This window comes from Tympanuchus pallidicinctus, unplaced genomic scaffold, assembly GCF_026119805.1.
Source record: "Tympanuchus pallidicinctus isolate F22 unplaced genomic scaffold, pur_lepc_1.0 scaffold3, whole genome shotgun sequence".
NCBI lineage: Eukaryota > Metazoa > Chordata > Aves > Galliformes > Phasianidae > Tympanuchus > Tympanuchus pallidicinctus.
In genome coordinates, this window is record NW_026294747.1 from 71,662,857 (window position 1) to 71,684,057 (window position 21,201).

The window sequence follows — 21,201 nt, forward strand, 5'->3', positions numbered from 1 at the left end:
TAGCCAATGTGCTGCCCGTCTGCCTGCCTCTGAATATTTTTTCTAGCCTTTCAAGGACAGCACAGAGATTCAGGAAAAAGCAGATGCCAGAAACAAGGAGTGATCACGGTGTCTATGATCTTCCAATGCAGGAAGGTTGGGCATCTCGTCTGTGAGGACAAGGAAGGCATTGCTTAGCAAGCCTTGTTTCTAGAGTGGGCTCCAGAAACGTTATATCCTGTTGTTGTTTTATTTCCATATTGCACACTATGGCTAAGAAAAGGAGGGAAACCAGAGGAGAATGCAGAAAGTCATTCTACCAGCATGTAGTTTTCTGTTTCTATCATTATGATTATTTCTTTGCCAAAAGCAGCAATTTCAGAGAGAGAAAATCCCCAAAATATACCCTGGTGAGTGATGCTTAAAGTCTCATAGGCAAGATAAAAGTTATGCATATAGGAAAGCTAGAAGTGGAGGATTTCTGAGTCTGGGCCTCCACCCTCTTCTTTGAGGACACCTTATATGAACTAAAGAAAAGCTCAGAGTCTGCCATCATCTTCACTCAGGAAATTGTCTATCAAAGCTAACCCAGTACTCCAAATTCTAGCTGCAGATCCTGAATCGGAGACATTTCTATGTTGTGAATGGCTCAGGTTTAGAAAGCAGCCATTGGATTCTATGATTCTATGGGTTAGCACTGTATGAGAAATCTTGTAATTAAATCACTGCTAATAATGTGGAGATCTGGAGTTCTGGAATATGCTGCTTGTCCAACCCAAATGGAAGAATCATAGAATGATGAAGGTTGGAAAGGACCACTAAGATCACCTAGTCCAGCTGTTGATCCACGCTGCCCACAGAACTGTGTCCCTCAGTGCCACATCTCCACATTTCTTGAACACCTCCATGGATGGTGACCCCACCAGCTCCCTGGGCAGTCTGTGCGAATGCTTCACCATTTCTGAGAAGCAATCTTTCCTAATATCCATCCTGAATCTCCCCTGTAGCAATGTAAGGCCATCACCTCTTGTCCTATTAAAAGAAAACAGAAGTGGGAGAAGGAAAGGCCAAAGCTAGCAGACAAGGCTATGTGATTGCGATCTGGCTACTTGCATGGTAGGTAACACGAATCGTAAAGATACCATTCATTCTTTTTGATCAGATTTCTGCCTTGCCAAACTCATTTTCCAGAATTACCACAAACCAAGAGTTCATGCTATGACTTGGAACAGAAACCATCAAATTTGCAGAATATTTTAGCAACTCAATTACAGTGTAGGAGCACTGCAAAATGACTTCCCTATCAGCTGAACACAGGCTATTAAGAGCAGTACAAAAGACAGAAGTTGAAGAACAGTCTTTCAACTACTCAACTTTCCTAATTTTGGAAATGTATTTTTTTATCATCTTAAAATACTACAAGCAGTAATAATTTATCTGTTCTTCATTGTAATAATGACATTAAAATAAAATTATGTGCAATTAATATCCTCTTTAATGATCCCTACTAGAAAGATAATCACTGCAATAACGATGTATCACAAAAGGGCAGATAATTTTAATAACTTGAAAGAATACACTAAGGATCTCTCTGCAGTGTGAACTTCAGATTTAACACTTATCATAGTCTGAACTGAGAGACTCATGGAGAGCAACCGCTGATGAAGGGAAATTATGCATTCCCCAGACACCTGCCTGCAGTGTACTTCACAAGAGAATAGTGTCATAGCTTTCCACTGTGCTGCTGAGAGTAAACCAAAGTGACCCAACATAGAGAGTGAAGAAAGAAAGTGATTATAGCTGCTTGACTCTTGGGATTTGGCTTTTATTTTGGTATTAAGAAACATATTTCAAAGTAAAACAAAGCAAAAGAAAAAAATTGTTCAGAAACAGCTTTTTAAAACCTATCTTATTTAATATTGAGAAATAGAACTGATGCATTGCTGTTGTTTCTTAATCATGCTGACACTGTCCAAACTCCCAGAGATACTTGGTTTAGTGCATACAGAACGCAGAAGGCGCAGGTCTGCAACATCCTGCTAGAGTACCAGAGCAACAGAGCCTCCTGAGGGCAAAGGTAGGAGAGTGGTATGATCAGGCAGAAATGCCTCTTCTGGAGTAGCTGGGTTAAGAAGAGATATAAAGATGCACAGCAAACTTTAACAAGCAGGTTTTGCAATATTCTTCTGAGTACAAAGTAATGTCTGAACACTAAAGCTTTGCTTATGTAGAATAAAATCTTGTTACTTCCTTGCTCTACACTTATTACTCCTTTATTCTCTTTCAATGACATCAGCGTATCATCATAGTACTTTAACAACCAGTGATACTGAAAATAAGGAGAGTAGAAGGAGAGGAGTGATCCTGTCTTCCTTCTTTCAAAGAGCTCTGTAGTATTTCCTCCTTCCAGTTGCAGATGCAATGTCTTCTAATTTGCTTGAGCTGAGAAAGCTCAGAACAGTACAAACGTCTCTGCACATCTTCCCTTGGTCTTCCCTTGCTGGTAAATCCATCCAGCTTTGTAAAACCACGCCTTCATAATTTAATAAACAAAACTTGCAAAGAATTATTAGAAGACTCAGAGACATTCCCTAAGGAGTGAGTGGTTGATGCCAGAAGTACCTATTCCCTCATGTACCATACGAATCCTGCAGTGTCAGTGCACAGGTGTTTATGTTAGCAGTTGATGGCTGCACCAGGCCCTGCAGCTGAATGGCACAAACTCAGGCTGCAGTTTCAAGACCAGAAACCACAAACAGAACAAGGGAGATTTTCACTCATTTCACTTTCTATTCCAGACACAAAGAACATTTTCTCAATTGGAAATGAGGCTCTAAAAGATGTCTAGCTAAGGACACAAATAAGCAAACTGTGTCCAGCCACAGTACATTTATTATTTATCCCATCCTATTTATATCTCTCACCGAGGGATGTACGCGACAGCCTGAATCCACATTTGTTCCTTCCATTGCTCCTCACAGCTGAGGAGAGGCAGTGAATCACAAAAGGTCTCATTGTTGCTGTCTTTAGTTCTGGTGTGGGTAATCAGCACGCACCCCATTACAGAGGCTTTGGAGGATGAGGAATTTAAATATTTAATGTTTTTCTGCCTATGATAAATTTAATAATTAATGCCACTTCTGCCCTGGAAATGACAAAACATACAGCAAGCACACATGATAAAAGAAACAAACACAACTAACGAAGGGGAAAACATTGCTTAGAAAGTAGCAATTAAGGCTTTCTTTAGCACACTTCAGGGTTGGCAAGGTACTTTACAAAAGTAAATTCTGCCATCCAGTAAGCTTCCCAGTTCCTGAAGGGATGGAGAAGGCGAGGGATCATTAAGTGCTGATCTTTACCTTGTATGTGTGAGGAATGATACACAGAGTTGTGAACCAGACTGTCCCAAAGGCATGTGCATCCACAGCAGAGAACAGGACAAAAGTGAAAGCTGTTTTCCCTTGTTACTGGTGAGGAGCCAGCCTTTAAGTCATTAGATAAATGTTATATGGCAAAGTGAGGGCCAAATTGGTTCTCAGCTTCTTTTCTCTTTGCGTAAGTCTAAGAGGGGAACTGCTCCAGTTCCAGGCTGCTGACACCAGCCTGTGTCACCCTGCAGAGCAGTCTGTGTAAAGGCTCTTCTGTGCATTCCCCAAGCACGTGCTGCTCTGCACCCACCCCCACTGCAGGTGTACGCAGCTTACAGCCCACACTCACTTACCAGGTTTGAGGAAATTCAGCTCACACACTGCAGTGCTTCACTGCTGGACCACGCTTATGTAAATGCAAGAGGATTCATATCGAAGGAAAGCACAAAGCGTGACAGCAATAAGTTATTCTGTGATTCACCCCATTTAGACATGTTTTCCAATGATTAGTGTCTGTCAGTTAGAGAGGGTGAGTACTTGCACAGATCTTGCTGCTATATCCTTCTCTGGGATTAGAAATCATTTTCCTTAAGCTCAGGTCTGGGATAATCATATAATGGTAGAAATAGGTACATCTAGAAGGTGACTCACGTTAACCTAAGGGATGCCTGGGACAGATCAGATGAATCATTATCCCTGCTGAAATAGGGAGCCCAGTGTGACTATTTCAGATTAGGGTGTAACACTTTGTAGACATGTTGTTAGTAGATCTACAATCACATATAGTAAGTAATACCAGGGCAAAGGCACTGGAGCTCAGCCCCGCACTGTCAAGCTGCTGCTGCTTGCTTCCTGGGCAGCTCTGCAGCTCAGCAATCAACCATGTAGCCATCTCATTTTGGAGTTCATGAAGCTGAGTAACAGAGACATGGACAGGCTGTGCCAGCTGATCTCAGGAACAGAGAAGGTACTGCTGTGGTGCTGCTAATGAGTGCAGGTGCGGTCTTCAATACAGAAAAATCTAAGATCCAGGCTTTCTTTGCATATTAACTCTTTGCTACAACACAATCATTTTTATTAGTTACCTACTCTTGCTTTGTCCTTTCTTAGAGTGGGCTTAGGGAGCTTATTACTATATCTCTGCACCTCAAGTATTGTGTTCAGTTTTGGGCTCCTCATTACAGGAAAGACATTGAGGCCCTGGAGCATGTCCACAGAAGGGCAATGAAACTGGTGAGGGGTCTGGAGCACAAGTCTTATGAGGAGCAGCTGAGGGAGCTGGGATTGTTCAGTCTGGAGAAGAGGAGGCTCAGAGGAGACTTCATTGCACTCTACAACTTCCTGAAGGGAGGTTGGGGTGAAGAGGAGTTTGGCCTCTTCTCCCAGGCAACAAACAGGACCCGGGGAAATGGCTGCAAGTTGTATCAGAAGAGGTTTAGGTTGGACATGAGAAAAAACTTTTTCTCTCAGAGTGGTCAGGCACTGGAATGGCTGCCCAGGGAGGTGGTGGAGTTGCCATCCCTGGCAGTGTTCAAGAGGTGCCTGGATGACGTGCTGTGAGATGTGGTTTAGTGCTTGTGCTGGCAATGGTAATGAGAGGACGGTTGGACTGGATGATCTTGTAGGTCATTTCCAACCTTGTGATTCTATGATTCTATGATTGTGAAGAGATCAGTTAACCCTCTGAAAGTGGACAACATACAAGTGTGCTTGGAAGTCACACCTTTCCTAAGTTCAATCTGTTGCAGTAGGTGAGAGCAAACAACTGTACAAATGAACTCTTAGAACAACTGGTCAGTCACGGTCCACAGCTTTTTAGAGTCATAGCTGGAAAAGTGTAAATGTGTTACATTTTCATAAAAACAGTTCAGTTAATGCAGTATCCTTTAAATTCTCATTTGAGCTTTTTCTTCCTGCTCAGTGGAGGTTTGTTTCTCCTTCTTTGGTTAGCCACGTACAGCAAAGCAGCAAGTCTCTGCCCTTGTGATTTTCTGACACCCCTCAGGAGCACAGTAATCTGTCCTGCTGGCCAAAGCACAGGGAGCTCTCAGGGCTCTATACCCATTCGGACTTTTTCAATCTCAAGCAACTAGTACTGCTATAATTTGATTGCGCATCAGGATTTTTTAGCTCAGCTGAAGGGCAGTATCCTAAAAGCTTGCTCTGAACTACAGAGGAAGAACCTCCAAGATGAGACTTGATCTGAGGCCTCAAAGTCATGGCAGTATCTTTAACGAAGCTTTGCTGGAGCCCAGGTCTCACTTGCTGGCATGCAGTTCCTTGCTGGTCACCAGCAGCACACAGGTGTTCTTCAATGCTATCCTGCTTAACAGCAAGATCTCCTGACACACAGGGCTTATGGCTGTTGCTGTTAAGGTTAGTGCTGGCAGCTTGCTGAGAGACCTCTTCAGGATGAAGAGCAGCCTCCTCTTCCTCTTCAGAGAGAAGTGAGCAGGAGCCGTCGCTGGTCTGGCTGCCATTCAGTGCTTGGCAGTCTCGATTTTGGGGAGAGGAAAAACTACCAGACTGTGCTGGGGGAATATTTAAAAGGCCCTCATTCTCTCTGTGGGAGTTGGCCAGCTGCTTGTTCCTCTGGCTTCTTGCTGTCATTTGTCGAAGAGCATAGACAAGGTCAGCAAGGCTGAGCAGAAAGGACAGACTGGTGACACTCCAAATGAAAACCATCATGATGGATTTCTCGGTGGGCCGGGAGATGTAGCAATCAACTGTGCTTGTACAAGGTGAATGGTAGCAGGAAAAGCGCTCGGGAACAAAAAATCCAAAGAGGAAATACTGTGCAGCTGCAAAAGCAGCCTCAATCAATGTCCTAAAAAAAAGATGAACAGCGTATGCCCCAGAAAAATTGAGGACACCTAGGTTGTCCACATCACAATCCAATCTATTGACAAGATCACTCCTACAGCGTTCCTTCAGGTCTTTGGGGTTTGATAAACCCTTATTCTCTCTGCACCCGTGCACCAAACAGTGCTTTCTGACAATGTACGTTGCTACCTTGTGCAGAACATAAACGCTGAATGCAGTGTAAGGTAGCAAGATAGACACAGTCTGTATGAACCAGAACCTGAAGTGAGATATGGGAGAGAACAAGTCATAGCAAACATTGGAGCATCCAGGCTGCAGGGTGTTGCAGACGAAGCGCTCCTGTTCATCCTGATAGAGTGGATAGCCTGCTAACACCACCACTGCCATTCGCAGCAGAACTACCAGCATTAGCCAGATCTTTCCTAGAAGAGAACAAAAGAAAAAGAGTAGAGCACTAGAAGGAGAGAAGGTAGATGAAGGCTCTCTGTATACAGTGCATTTGAAAGGATACTTCTGAAGTTGGTTTCCTCTTTGAAAAGCACCTCCTTGGCTGTTTTGGCTGGGATTGAAACTTGTGTGAATGTGTTAGCCAGCATATTCCATAACTTTCGTCTAGACTTGACAGTGTAGGAGTCTGACATATAGTAAGCCACGCAAACTGAAAATGCTGCCTAACAATAACACTCTGAACATGCCTAAATCTGGTAAAAAAAAATGAATTGTGTGAGAATTCCCATTTTGCTTGGTTTCATACTTCTGCACCTGGATTTTTGTACTGTATTGATGTTGATCAACTAATATGGCATGAAACTGCTGTAGATCCCAAAAATTGTTGAGTGATGTAGCATTTGTTCTTTATCTTGGCCATGAAATCATATGTAAAGCTTACTGCAGTGTCTAGACTGGTATTTACTCATGAGCTAGCTAACAGGTGCTACCAGGAAGTTTATTCAAAATGTACTACAAGTGTGCATTTGTGCGTTCACACAAGAACCCTGTCATTTCTCTGTATTACTTCTCTGGTTGCCTTGTCTTGAGCATACCTCCCCATCATCCTGCACCTTGGCATGCTGTCTCTCTCCATTCAGACCAAAAGCTCCCTCCGGTATTAACACCAAGTAAAGCCTTACAGGTCTGGCATTTCCATACACTTTTATTTGTCTTTTACTGAATTGTTTCAAACAGTTGTTTTAATCAGGGAGAGATCAAAACTTAACCTTATTCCATCACGCCAGCAATACTGAAAAATCAGGAACTGTAACCCTGCATGTCACATATCGAGAATGAGACTTTGTTGTTCATGAGAGTTTCTTGAAGGAGTTTTGGATGGGGTAGGTTTTTCATAAAGGTTTTTTGGTAAAGTTACAGAAATCGCTGTATGGATAGCAAAGCTATTTTTAACACAGAAGTCCTTTTCCTGAGCTGGGTTGGGAAGTCTGCAAACAATCTGTTATACGGTCAAAACACAAAAATACACAGAAAAATTCAACATTTGAAGTAAAGTTTAGCACTTGAATTTCTCAGGTTTCCTTTTGAGTACTGTCACTGCTTCTGTATGCGGTTTTGAAAAATTCTTTTAATTTAACAATCCTCTGCTTTAGTTTCATGTATTTTTAAAACACGTCAAAAAGTAAAAAAGAAAGAAAAAAAAAAAATTAGGAACAACAAAAACCACACAAACACACAAAACAAACAGAAAAGAGCAAAGAGTTTAATTATGTACTTGAAGGAATTGATTGTTCAAATCAAAAGAAAAAGCTAAGAAGTAGATGCACAAATGGCAACTCGGCAACTACGTGGAAGCCGTGCCGTGTGCGGTTAACAGCTGAGAGATGCACTGGATACCTTAAGTCACAAATAGTGATTGTACATCTCACATGCACAAAAGTTGTGAAACAGCACCAGTACATATCCTGAAAGTATTTTAGAAGATCAGATCCCCAAACTCTTTTTTTTCTATGAAATACACAGTTTTTTACAAGTATTGTCTTGAACAACATTTTTTGCCATTTCCCATGGAACAATTTCTCTGTAGTTGGTAAAAATCTTAATTGTCCACATTTTTTTGTAGTATTATTTAATATCTATTATCACATGGAACATACAACTTGAATGCCCCATTTAAACCCTCAGTGGCTAATGGACAGATTACGGGATTGGGTCAGTAAAACTGCACTCACAGAAGCCTGCTGCTCCAGGCAAAATAATGTACTATCTAAATAAATGGAGGCCTTTCCATTTCATCTTTAATAACTTGAACCTTAGCAGTGGTTTTGCTGTATTTTCAGCTCCTTGTATTTTGTTGTGCAGGCTGTGCTGTTGCCCTGTTTTTGGCACTGTTGGCCAATAAAAACCAGCAGCTGTAAAGAAGCATCACCTTCAGAAAGCGATGCCTCATACTGAGGTTGCATTTTTTCCCTGTGAGGACCTCAGAGTGTTTGAAGCACATTTGTTAATTAAGATCAAGATACTACATGCCATTTCCCTATCCATTTTTAATTAGAACATGTACAATAGGGAGTGCTGTTTAAAAAAAATAAATCAATGGCTCCTTAGGAAGCAGATCAGTATGACATTCATTTTAGAGAGAACCCTCCAGCTATCACCTTCCCTAATGGCTCAGTCCTCACTGCCCCTGCAGCATGCAGCACAAGCTGCAGCCCCTGCCTGTGGTGGGAGTGAAGGTGGGACTGAAGAGGTTTTATCTGACTCACACTTCACTCCAAGCAGCCTGTGGAAGAGGGAGGATGTCTTATTTAAACAAGAAGAAAAGAATCACTCAGCCCCCTTTTTGCTGCCAAAAAACAGACTGTGCTTGTTTGTTTTCTGTTTATTTTTAATGCATGTGAACTTTACTCATTTATAAAAATGAAGAAGAATAAGCATAATATGGTAATTAACCACAGGCAAATGTCTTCCTGTAAAAGAGAAGCTTTTTCCCTTCTTAATGAAGAATTATTTTTGAGTGTTTTCACAACAATCCATATAACATTCCCTACAGCTGATGTGAAGCTTGGGCATCAAAAGCCAAATTTGAAAAGTATGCCAAAATTCTTTCCTAAAGCTCAGAAAATGTCCATCAGAGAGGAAGTAGGAGTCAATTTTTAAAAAAAGAAACACATTGACCACTTTTACATCATATATACAAATAATAATTTCTTCTTCAAAGGTCACAAAAGCATAACTAGAAATCAAAGTGGAAGACCAAAGTCAATGCTCAGTTGTCCAATCTAGAGGACATTTACTTAGCTTCAGGCTAGGAGCAGCAAAAGAAAGAGCAGAGTGGTTTTAAAGTACTCACCTATAATTGTCACATTATAATTGAGAGTGACAACCAAAAATCCCAGAGAGTCCCAGTGCTCCATGTTGGATCAGATTCACAGCTCCTAATGGCTCAGCTGGTTTGGCATTTCCCAAATAGGTCAAACTTAGACAGGGAATAAAGAAAGAAGAAATAAATTTGATAAGCATCAAAGATAAAAGCAAGAAATGAAGCCCAAACAGTGTTACTGGTGCTGGATTGCTTTGATGATTTGAACAAGACTGATAGTTCTGATTATGAGAACAGATCTTCCCAGGGGTTTAAATCTGCCTTGGAAAAGCTTTGGCTGTTCAGATCCCACTGCACTTACCTCTTTCGTGGATCCTCTGTCCAGACAACTGCAAGCAGATGAACAACAACAGGAGGGATCTTTCCCATTGTAGACTATTCTTAACCTCCTGGGGCATACCAGCCTCCTGGCATTGCTGAGATGTTTCAGTGGTGAAAGGCAGGGACTGGGGAAAGGGAAGAAAAACATGGACCAGGAATTAAATGAGGCCTCTTTCCCCAGAGAAATACAGATGGAGGAAGGGACAGAAAAGGGTGGTGAAAGAACGAGCACTGCTGTATTTGAAAGCAACTTTCTGTTTAGCAGCTGCTCAATGGAAGTTGTTCCATTGCAATTCCTCAAAGCAACTTTATTTCTAAAACACACCCTCCCTGACAGTACATCATGGCCTTGTCAATCACTGCCATGCCAAAAATTCTCCTGCAGGCTGAGACTCCCAGCAGGAGTGACAAGAAATGGAGGAAGCCTTTACTAAACACAGGGTAGGAGCTGCTTTGTATCAGTTCTTTCTCCCACAGACACTTGGTTACTGGGGCATCACTCAGCAATAGCAGGGCTGGTGGCTCCAAAATGAATGCCTGGCAATGGCTGAAGTCACGCAGGATGCCCCATGGATGCTTCCAGAAAACTGCAGGTGGAAGAACACACAAGCCCCTTTTTCCTCACTACCACACCCCACCGTCCTGAGAACATAACCTACTACTGCTTTCCACCTAGTGCTCAGAACCCTATGGGGTGTTTTCTGTCATTCTGTCCTTTCTAATCTGTGTTGTAATAGAGATAAACAGAGTCCATAATATGGACTCTTGTTACCAGGAAATCTCATCAGTAAGTAGTAAAACAGCAGGAAAAAAAAGACTTTGTGGGATACAACAAGGGAGAAAAGTAATATCACGACAACCAGAGAACTCAGGGCAGTCTCCTTCTCAGCCCTGCATGTATCCTTCAGCCCATGAAGGGTGGCTGATCCTCCTTCTTGAGGTGCTTATGGCCAGCCTTAAAAGGTAAATTATCACTTAATAAAGCAGAATGTAACTGTGCAAAGACAGTATGTCCCCAGCTCTACAGTCCCAATAAGTGTAATCTCGCAGCAGAGCACACTGAGCATCCTTTCTGTGAGCCTCATTCTTCGCAGACCCTAAAAGTGGAGTTTGAAAGGATAGCATTTAAAAACATGGTATAACTCTTTATTCATTGACTGAGTAAAGAGACTTTCAACTATAGCAGTAAACACAGGAAATACATTACTTTCGAAACTGTTCTATGTAAAATATTTGCTGAAAAAACACTCCTGTTACTGAATTTTATTTATGCCATGTGATGCTAGTTTTAGCTTCATTTTTCCCTCCAACACCTTTTTTTTTTTTTTTTTCCGAGATGTGTGTAAGTGTGAGAGGTATGGAAAGGAAAACTGGTGGAAGAGAACAGAGAAGGGAAAAAGTACAAATGGCCGAGAGGAAAAATGTGTTGTGATATGAAGGTCTTCTTGTTAAACATCCTTTGTCAAAATCAGTAATCAAAAATAGTCAGGAATGTCAAGATGGCGGCAGGGTGCGAATGCTCAGCAGCTGCATTCACACAATAGGCCATAAATTGTCCCTGTCGACACTGCTGGTTAAAATACCCTTGGTTGTCACTGCTGTGAGAGACCTCTGCCATTTGTGTAAGAGGATAACTGCTGGGGATTTACTGCTGCCTTCAGGACTGTACCAGTCCTGTACCAGGCAGCATATCTGGTGCAACGGCAGGATGTGCTGAGGCAGGGTGGCCCATTTTCTGGAATATTAAAAAAAAAGAAGAAAAGAAACCAACATCACCTTCCACACTCACCACGCAGCCTAACTTAGGGCTGGATTTACGTCAGAAAGCCTAAATTCTATTTTAGCTTTTCCAGACAACTTTAGCTTTTCTATTTTAGTTTTTCCAGACTCATATCTGACTTCAGTCCAACAATTCTCCTTTTTGTGGCATGTCTTTTTTCCCATCCTTTTCCACAGTATCTTTTGTAGTTGATAACCATGCATGTGGTTTCACAAAAGGGAACATGATTTTTGTGGTAGTCTCCAGGTGACCACAAGTTAAGGTTTAGGGTTTTTAAGTGGTTTTTGTGTCAGCTGCAGACTGTGCTTTTGCTTGGGGGGTTAGAGGAAGTTTCTAGGCAGGGGTGGGGAGCAGAAGGAGGAGGCCTGGGGCAGGTTGGTCAAAGGAAGGCAGGGAACATAACCACAGCCTAACCACGGCTGCTCCAGGACTGCTCCAACACAGCCTGACACCTCAAAAGTAATCACGTTTTCTACATACCTGTGCCAGTCCTTCTGCCAGCAGAGGGATGTTGGCTCTGCAGCACCACAGATGGGCTGGTGCCACCTGTGAACAGGCACATCCTCCCCTCCATCCAGCTCACGTGCTACCATCCCACAGACGGCTATTCCTAGGCTGAGATAAAGTTCAGCTCGAGTTAATTGTAGTTAAATAGGAAAGACACACAGAAAAGTCAGACGTGGCTTCGGGTAAAGCTAAGCTTCAAAATCCAGAGCTATCTTATCATGGCTGATTTTAGAAGGGGTCTTTAAAAGCCACAGGAAAGCTTTCACAGGCCAACAATGAAACCTAAGAAGATGCAATTAAATCTATTTAAAAATCCACAACTGGTGTCTACATTTCTAAACCCTTATCACAGACGAAGGGGGGGCTTGATTCTGCAAACATTTGCAGATGTGACTCCATCACTGTGAGTGACTTACTGGAACGTTCTGAGCTACTGAAGCTACATTCCTGTATAGTCCCCTGGGTTATTTGACACAAAAGCCCAGCAAAGCCACTTTGCTCTGTCATTGGCTCACATATTAAGAGGTAATGCAAAGTTAGCCTTGAACCACTTCAAGACTTCCCATCCCAGGAGCAAATCAGTCACCTGAAGGCCGCCCATCTCCACCACACACCCAACCCGACAAAACCAGCAGCAACTCCAGTATTCCTAAGTCCCAGCTGCTATTGTTTCACCCAGTCAACATCTACACTAATGACATGCAGGGGTACTGTACTGAGAGTTACTACAGGAGACCGCATCCTGCAGAGCACCTGCCAACAGCATCACAGACTCCTTATGACAGTTTAATTAACATTAAGGTAAAAATGGGTCAATGTTACCACTTCCCTAATATGGAAAAGGAGCTGTCATTTTTGTGTAGCGTTTTGGTAGATTTTTATTTAAGAAAGAAAAACATTGGATGCATACCTAACATTTTAAAGTCTAATTATAAGATCTGTCAATTTTTTTTTAATTAGCAAATATGATCTACTAGTGGCCAATCTCGCAGTAAATCTCTTCAGAGAGTGAGCTATAAATTGAAGGGAAAAAAAAAAACATTCAGAAAGGGCACTAAGTGATATTAAAATAAAAGCCTAGGTGACCTTATTTTTTAAGTTACAGAAATACAGCAGAAAGGTGAGAGAAAGAGAACAAATTAGTCATGAAGGACAAGAGCAGCAAAGCAGCAGGAATAAATGTTTCCTCTGCACCTCTGTGTGCCTCCTGGAGATCCCCTATCAGCAGTCCTCAATAAAACAGGTGCCAAAGCTGTGCAAACACTGAGCAAACAAGAACACTGCAACTCAGGAATTAGCACCATGGAGCCTACATGCACTGAGGCAATAGAGAGGAGAATGCTTTCCATCATGAACAATTCAACGGGAGCTTAAACGAGGTGCTCCTATTCCCACTGCTGGCCTCAAACCCAGCGATCCCACTGGGCGTTGTTCAGGCGCTTTTCAAAGAACTTGTCCATCTTCCTCTGCTGTTCTCTTTCCACTCCCGGGAAGGAGATCTGTGCACACATACTTGGACATATATAAATACAGAGCACATGTGGCTGAAACAGTCCAGCACATCCAGAACAGAGGAATTCAGCTCTTTTTTAGCTGCTCATATGGATTGGACTTAAATGTAATTTCCACATGTTGGTCAGTTTGGATACTCACACCTGCTGCCTGCAGCATCTTGTATGCCTCTTCTTCAGCTCGGTCAGTGAATGTTAGACTGTGTACTGTCAAGTATTCAGATTTCTCTTTTACTTTGCCTCAGGCAGATCCCCTTATAAATATCTGAAGGTTCAGAAAGGTCATCTTCCTCAAAGAAGTCTTCTTCTATGATGTCAACAAACTGAAAAATTCTTTCTCCTTCATGTTTTCATTCAGAAAAGTCAACATTATTCAACCAAGAACTTAACTGTAAACATTTCAAGACTAATATGAAGGGAAATTTAGTAATGGGAAGTATATTCCTACTCAGAATCTCAGGGCCAATTTCTTCAGAAGTAGTTAATTTTACTAAGCAATGAAAGCACAAAGTCAGTCCATGGGATTTTCAAAACCACATTATTAACATCTGTTTAACTCCTGCTAAAAAAGGTAGTTACATTAGTAAATGATATTATTACTAATTTGCTCTGCTGCAACACACAAAAATCTAGTATACACAAAATTCCAGCTTTTTTTTCCCCAACATCTACTTGACATCAAATTTTACATTTATATTTCTGTATACAGCAAATATAAATTTGAAAGTTTGTAAAGTCCTGTGATCTCCAATTTTTTACACAGGCTAGTGATGACAGGCCTCATTGGTGCCCAGCTCAGGCAGCTCCAATTGTTTTCCTGTTTGTTTGTGAAAAAGGAAGAGAAAGGACATTTCCAATCAGATGGGCCTTCAGGGATTGCTTTGCCACACCTTGATAATAGCACGATGAACATTTTATTCTTTTTTTCTTACTACCTACTCCTCCCCTGTACCAGTGGAGGTCGCCGAGCAGAAACCCTTCATACACAGCACAGCATCTTCCAGAACATAACAAAAGAGGAGTGGTAACCATAAAACACTCATAGAATAGCTTAGGTTGGATGGGACCCCAAGGAGTTCCAACTCAAGCTCCAACCCCCCTGCCACAGGCAGGGCCACACATCTCCACATTTGGTACTCAACTAGGTTGCCCAGGACACCATCCAACCTGCCCTTCAACATCTCCAGGATCAGAGCATCCACAACCTCTTGTCACATCTAGGTGACAAGGTGTGGAAGAGGCATTAAGGTGACTGCAAGTGAGTGGGCTGCCCTGCCTGGCACACATCCACAGGGGACCTCTCCCAGCAGCACACAAGGCTGTGAGGATGGGAACTGTGGCAGCACGGCTGGAGGTGCCAGACTGCCACCTATTCCTATAGCTTGGACATTGTTTGCAAATGGGGTTTTTCATATAACTTCAAAGCATCGTGTGCTGATATTATGGAAATTGTTCAAATAGCTGGGGAAGAGATTTCTTAATAAGATTATCAAGCATCTCTTTGTCTGGCTACATTTTTAATTTAGTACTTACATAGTTTCCGTTCTCAGCACAAACAGTGCAGGGAGCAAACAGATCATAGCTTTCAGCAGGCTGAGCAGAAGGGGCTATTGTGTTGGTTCTGGATATCAGTAAATAAATCTGTCATATCAGATATAACATACAGGCAGCCACAGCGGAATTAAAATAAGAGATCTTCACACTTTCTTGTATTTCATGGCTGATCATTTTAGGAAACAAAACTCATATTGTTGTCTGTGTTACTGAACACTGATACTGCTCTTTCTCTTACTATGGACAGATGAATCTAAGTACATGGTCACTGATAGCAGGCACAGAATCCCAGCACTGGCACCATGGGAAAAAGGCTACATGAGCACAAAAGTGAAAGAGGGGAGCTGAAAAGAGAAACGTGATGTTTTCCCCTCCATTTCACACATGACTCAAAGCTCAGGAATCACTGCAGTCAGCACTGAGCGGGGGTGTCTGCACATGAAGAAATGTCTTCTCCAAATTTAATGCATTTCTCTGCAAAAGTCCAAAGGAACATTCTTTTAAATCTCAACTACATCTTAAAAATATGATTTTAAATAACCTGAAAGCTCTATCTTGTATGTAACAAGACCTTTACTTTTTTTATTTATTTATTTTTTTCCCCTAAAAAGACTGTACATTCATCACTTTGTTTCACAACATGAGCCTTTGATCTCCAGCTACATTTTGAAAAATAATGAATAAATAATCTAGCCTTTCTCTTAGTTAGAAAATAGTAGTAGATTTCTTGCATCACTGTCAGGATGGACGTATTACTTCTGCACACACAGCACTAACAGGACAGTGCAAAAAGGAGTTTTTGAACCTGGTCTTGATTTCACTCTGTTTTCATTTGACCTTAATCAGTGACCTGCTATTAGCCTTTTGTTTAAAGTGTAGAAAATGGTTTAAACAAATTGTGTGTAGGCCAACCGCCTTAATATTGGGAAAAAAACAAATGATCAGTTTGGGAGGTGAAGTTGTTCTCCTCAAAGCTCTGCCTCACAATACACACCTTTCTGCCGTTCCCATCATTCCTGCTTTGTTTTCTCCCAGAGAGCCTTGTTGATAATCACTGCTAATGAACTCTGAACACTCTGGGCAGGACAGGAGGAACTCTCCTGTTAAACTGTGATAGAATTCATGTTTAATGTATTATATCAAGCAGGATTTTCATTTCAAAGAGAAAGATCACATTCCTCAGTGTTGGTAAAATTAATAGGAGTGCAGTACTGACTCTCATTTAAAATCTTACCATAATCCAAAAGGAGCAACATGGATCCAAAGTGATTTATTCTGCTGTTTTAGAGAGCAAAATACAACTGGTGAGAATGCCTTGCCAACACCTGAGGCAGATCAAAGCAATAAGGAGATTTGGCAGTAAGGGAAGCCATGCCATTAGTGGGAACGAAGGTTGACGTGGGGTCCTATTCAGGACCATTTAGGCACGGGGGATGAAATGCAGCCCATCCTTCTGCTGCAGTGCTCTGACCACTCTATGGGGCACGCATGCCTGGTGCCTTCACGCTGGTAGCACTGTCAAAACAGAACTGCTAAGTGCATCCTTCCACCTGCTCTGCACTGACATGCACTGACATCCAGCCTAATGCTGGATCTTCAAAATTGCTGCAAATAACCATGTTCCTGACAGCTTTAGTCTCAGGGACTTAGAGGTTTTTTCACTTGCTGTTTAGCAAACTTTGCCCCATTTAGTACCTTATGGCAGACCCCCAAGACCCCTTTCTGTGGAGTCTGGGAAGAGCAATCTGCATTAACTCCTACCCCAAACTGCCAGAAGCTCAGAGCAGGGAACAGCAACCTGCACTTCAACTAACGTGCTCTTCTTGCTCTTCTTGCCTTGAGGCAGTCCAATTCACCAGTTAGAGTTTCCAGCTCCACTAGTGCTGCTGGCCTTGTGCTGCTTCAGTTCAAGGCCAAAACCAGTGTACATTCTGCAAAAAAGGTTTCACAATTCCTGCTGTAATATCCACATTCAGTTAGCAGCAATCTGGCAGTAAGGCTGGCAGTGCTGCTAGTGCAGACACAACTGCTGTAGCTGGAGGGCAGACCTGGCCTGTGTGAAAACATCACAACCCCATCCACAGGTCTGTGGGCACATCAAGAGCTGCCATACACTGTGGGGAACAGTGGGGTCTCTGCAACATGACGGACAAACAGCTATGACTCCAGGCCTGCCCTGTGGTGTGCCCAACGATGCAGGCTGGCCTCAGCCCCACGCCTTGCAGCCATCACTTGGCACAGCTCTGCTGCAGCCCGATGTCATGAGGGCACCTTAAAAAGAGATGTGGGGGATCCTGTGGAAATCCTGAGGGACAGCACTCAAGAAAACGCACTACACCACGCTTGTTTTTAGGCACATTTTATGAAAACACTGAAAACAAGCCAGTAACAGTTTGCTGAAGAAATTAAAGCTCCAGCCATCTTCTCCTGTAAAAACAGTAATTTCTAAAAATGCACTTTCCTCTTCTTCTGTGCTGCATGTGTGATGGAGTACTGGCCCCGAGGTTGTGCTCTCCTTCCCCAGAGCTCTTCTAAGGCTGCCAGGAAGTGGGCCTGGATAATGTGCTCTGGGGAACCCTGTGTGAGTGGAGGCTGGAGCACATGGACCCAGATTCACGATACAACACAGAGGGGATGGTTCCAAAAAACAAGCTCTTGCACCACTGTGTTTACCTACTCTTAGCAAGCTGCAGAGCCCAGACAAATGCTCTCTCCAGGGGAGCAAACAGGTTCAAATGACACTTTAAATAATGCTTTTTCTATTACCAGATACTATAAAAACTCCTTATCTAATGAAGTTAATTCTGAAAATAGCTGCCCACACACAATGAAATTGTCAAGGAGAATTCATTTTATGTCTGAAATTAAACAAGTCTGAAATAGAAAAACTGCAGATTGCAACTCAACACTGAGGTAAATACTGCAATTCTAATGCAGGATATTCAAGACTCAGATGTTGCTCAGTACAACATGGTCTTCCTCCTTCTAGGATTTATGGCAATACAATCTGCACATCCTGTGTGTTTTAAAGGAAACAGCTGTACCCCTCAATCTGCTTCTCCAAGAAATCTATCATTGTCAAGCTACTCAAAGCATCATTAACATTCTTATTTATTAGCACTGCAGGAGATGCAAATACATTTATCCTCTTATTTCCTTATGTTGAACTACCCACACACCTAATTTTTCTTTCTAACCTTTGTAGCACTCCAATTTCCATCTTTTTGACCCCTCTGGTTTCTATAGAAGAATGCTTAGAATGCCTGAAAGACATGAAACACAGGAGTATGATCACAGGATCATCAGTATCATTTAAATAGAAGGCAGCAAGTATATCACAGCTGCCAGTTGCCAACATGCTGTTTACATACAGAATAACTTGAACTAGTATTTAAAATAAAAGGGCACAAAGAGAAGAACGAGAAGAATTAGCTTTAGACTCAAAGTGCGTCACAGGATCTCTTACACAAAGGAAATCTTGTATTCTAATGTCTCGTTGAGGAGAGCAAGCCACCTACATCTTCATATACTTTTGAAGCAGGTGCTTCCCTGCCAGTTCCAAAGGGGAAAAAGTGCAAGGTCTACCAATAAAATTTTATTGTTTTAGTTACCATAGCACTCCAAAAAAAGACGTTCTGTAACTGTGTCTTTCACTGTTCAAGCCAGAAAGTTCAATAAGTACAACTTGACATTTTGTTGCTAATGGTTAATTGTTGCTGTCAGTCTGTGGAAACCATAAACATCTTCACAGTTGACTCTGCCCAGTGTCTTGAGTGAGCTTTACAAAGTCTTCACAGAGGTTTTGAACAGCTCATATGGGAAATGTAAGTGCGTGATCACCTATCACCAGAGCAAGCAGCATGCTCAGCATGTCATCACCAGAGTATCCCCAACTAAAACACAGTTTAAAGCTGCCCCAAAAATGCTGAAGCATATTACGTATGGTGTAACAGGCACACACAGAAAAAGCCATCCTCCTTTACATCAAATTGCATCAGACCAATCACTCAAAAAGAAATGCAAGAGGAACAGCCTATTAATACCACTTTGCCACTTGCCTTTCTTAAAAGTGCCTTCCTGCCTATTGTGCCTGACGACCTAAGCCCAGACAAGAGAAGTTAAGCCAAGCATTGCTTTCTTGGCTTTACTTTTCAAACAGTGTTTCTGGGATTTACCAGTCGCTTCTTGGAGATTCTTAAAAGAGGACTAAGAAAAGCAGGTTCATATACAACAAAACTATCATTATAATCAGCTGCTCTTCTTATTTTTTTTGTTTCCTTTTTTAAAGCTCCTATCAGCAGCTGTTACGTATCTTCCATCAGTACCTGTAAGCTGAGCCAACTCCAACTCTCACCACTTCTGTGGTTTCCTCAAGATGCAGTTCAGTTGGCAAAGAGAAAAAGCAAACAGCAGAAAGATACTTGCTGCATGCTTCAGATGTAGCTACTAACATTTCTTAATAGATCACAGAGAATCACAGAGAAGTGTTCAAACTTGCATTGTCTTCTCAGAACATATTAGAGATACTAAATGGGCACTCCACTGCAGAGGTAGGTAGGTGTTTTCAAGAACTGTGGATTCAAGTTAAAAATAAAAACAAAAATCAGATTGCAGAAGCATGTCTGAAACAGTAGTGAGAAAGTGCTAAAAGCCAGGTTGAGTAAATTCTTTAAATGTGCCTCAGAGAAGTAGAGCGCTACATGAGTTAGCAGCGGATGGGCAGCACCCTAATTAGTAATTTAAACATGTCAAAGGAAAATGCAGTGCTCATTATCAGCAAAGGATTGCTGTAAATAATTTGTTGCTTCAGCTGCTAAAGCTTTGTTTTTCGTCTGTTCTGTCATTTCAATTCCTCTGTCCCCTCCCACAGACTGCTATTTTTACATGTAGCCAACACTCCCAGATGTCATTTTGTCATCTGCCACCAATACACTGTCACTCTTTTCTGACGAGACTTTTGCTCCTTCTAACCTTTAGTTTGTGCCTAAAGTTTGCAGCATTAACAAAGCTGGGAAACAGAGAAAGAGGTGTTCAATAAAAAACAAAGCTTGAACTAAGATTTCAAAAACACTTGAGCAGGTCTCCCATCACGCATTTACTTTATGTGATAAACTCAGCTAACTACTACAAGGTAAATGAAGCTACACATGCTGATCTTTTCCTCTCTCACATAAAGACTGAAAAGCAAATTAAAAAAACACAGTTATTGAAAAGGATCCCATTACCCTGCTATCGGATTTTGCATTTTGTTAATAAATGTGCATCGTTCAAAAGACTGATAGGGCTTATGAAAGGGGAAAATGTTTCTTGTAGTTTTTCTTTTATCTGCACTTCATCACGACTCCAAGATTCTCAGTCTCAAAAGCATCCATCAGAATGAAGTGTACAGCTGACAAGAAAACATAAAAGAAACATAAAATGAAATATAAATAAGTCTTCAGATGGAGAGAGGAATTAGAGAAACATCTCCAGCCTGCAGAGGGATGCATGAAAAAAACCCAACTCTTAGAAGAAACCTTTTCCAAATATTTATCCAGTTATCAATGCATAAGCAACAAACCCAGTGCCCCATTGGCTCAACAGAGGAAAATGACTCATTAGGACAATGGCACTTGAAGGGACAGGTTTAGTATGTCACCCACACCTTTTTGTTTCCGAGCTGGTGACCAAAGCAATAGTGAAAACCTTCATCCAGAAAACACTTACAGCAAATTTTGTTTTGGGTTCTGAAATGAAAACCACAATTTACTTCTGCTATCAATGAAAACGCTGTCTGGTTCAACCTCATTTCTCAAGCCCTGGGTGACTCTAATCTTGCAATGGCATTTTCCATATAGCAACGCTTAAAAAACTCCACTAAACACAACATAATCCTAAATAATAATTCATTTTTAATTACATGGCATAGAATACCTTGCAAACAAAAGACACTTATTCAGATTTCCTGACAGGTACTGGTTGTTGGTTTTTTTGGCAAACTTGGAACAAACCAGGAGGAAAAGCAAAGAATTATTTTATAATCAT

The 21,201-nt window shown here is 41.7% G+C and overlaps 1 protein-coding gene across 1 annotated transcript; it reads right to left on the minus strand.

Annotated features, from left to right (window-relative positions):
- Positions 1 to 1,680: 1,680 nt before the first annotated feature.
- GJD4 (gap junction protein delta 4) lies at positions 1,681 to 21,153 on the minus strand. The gene is made up of 4 exons (XM_052692917.1): positions 12,086 to 21,153; positions 9,806 to 9,950; positions 9,475 to 9,600; positions 1,681 to 6,595 (listed from the first exon to the last, which is right to left on the minus strand). Exons 3-4 carry the CDS (start codon positions 9,536 to 9,538, stop codon positions 5,406 to 5,408), a joined length of 1,254 nt encoding a protein of 417 aa, XP_052548877.1. The 5' UTR covers positions 9,539 to 9,600; positions 9,806 to 9,950; positions 12,086 to 21,153; the 3' UTR covers positions 1,681 to 5,405.
- Between the last annotated feature and the right edge of the window lie 48 nt (positions 21,154 to 21,201).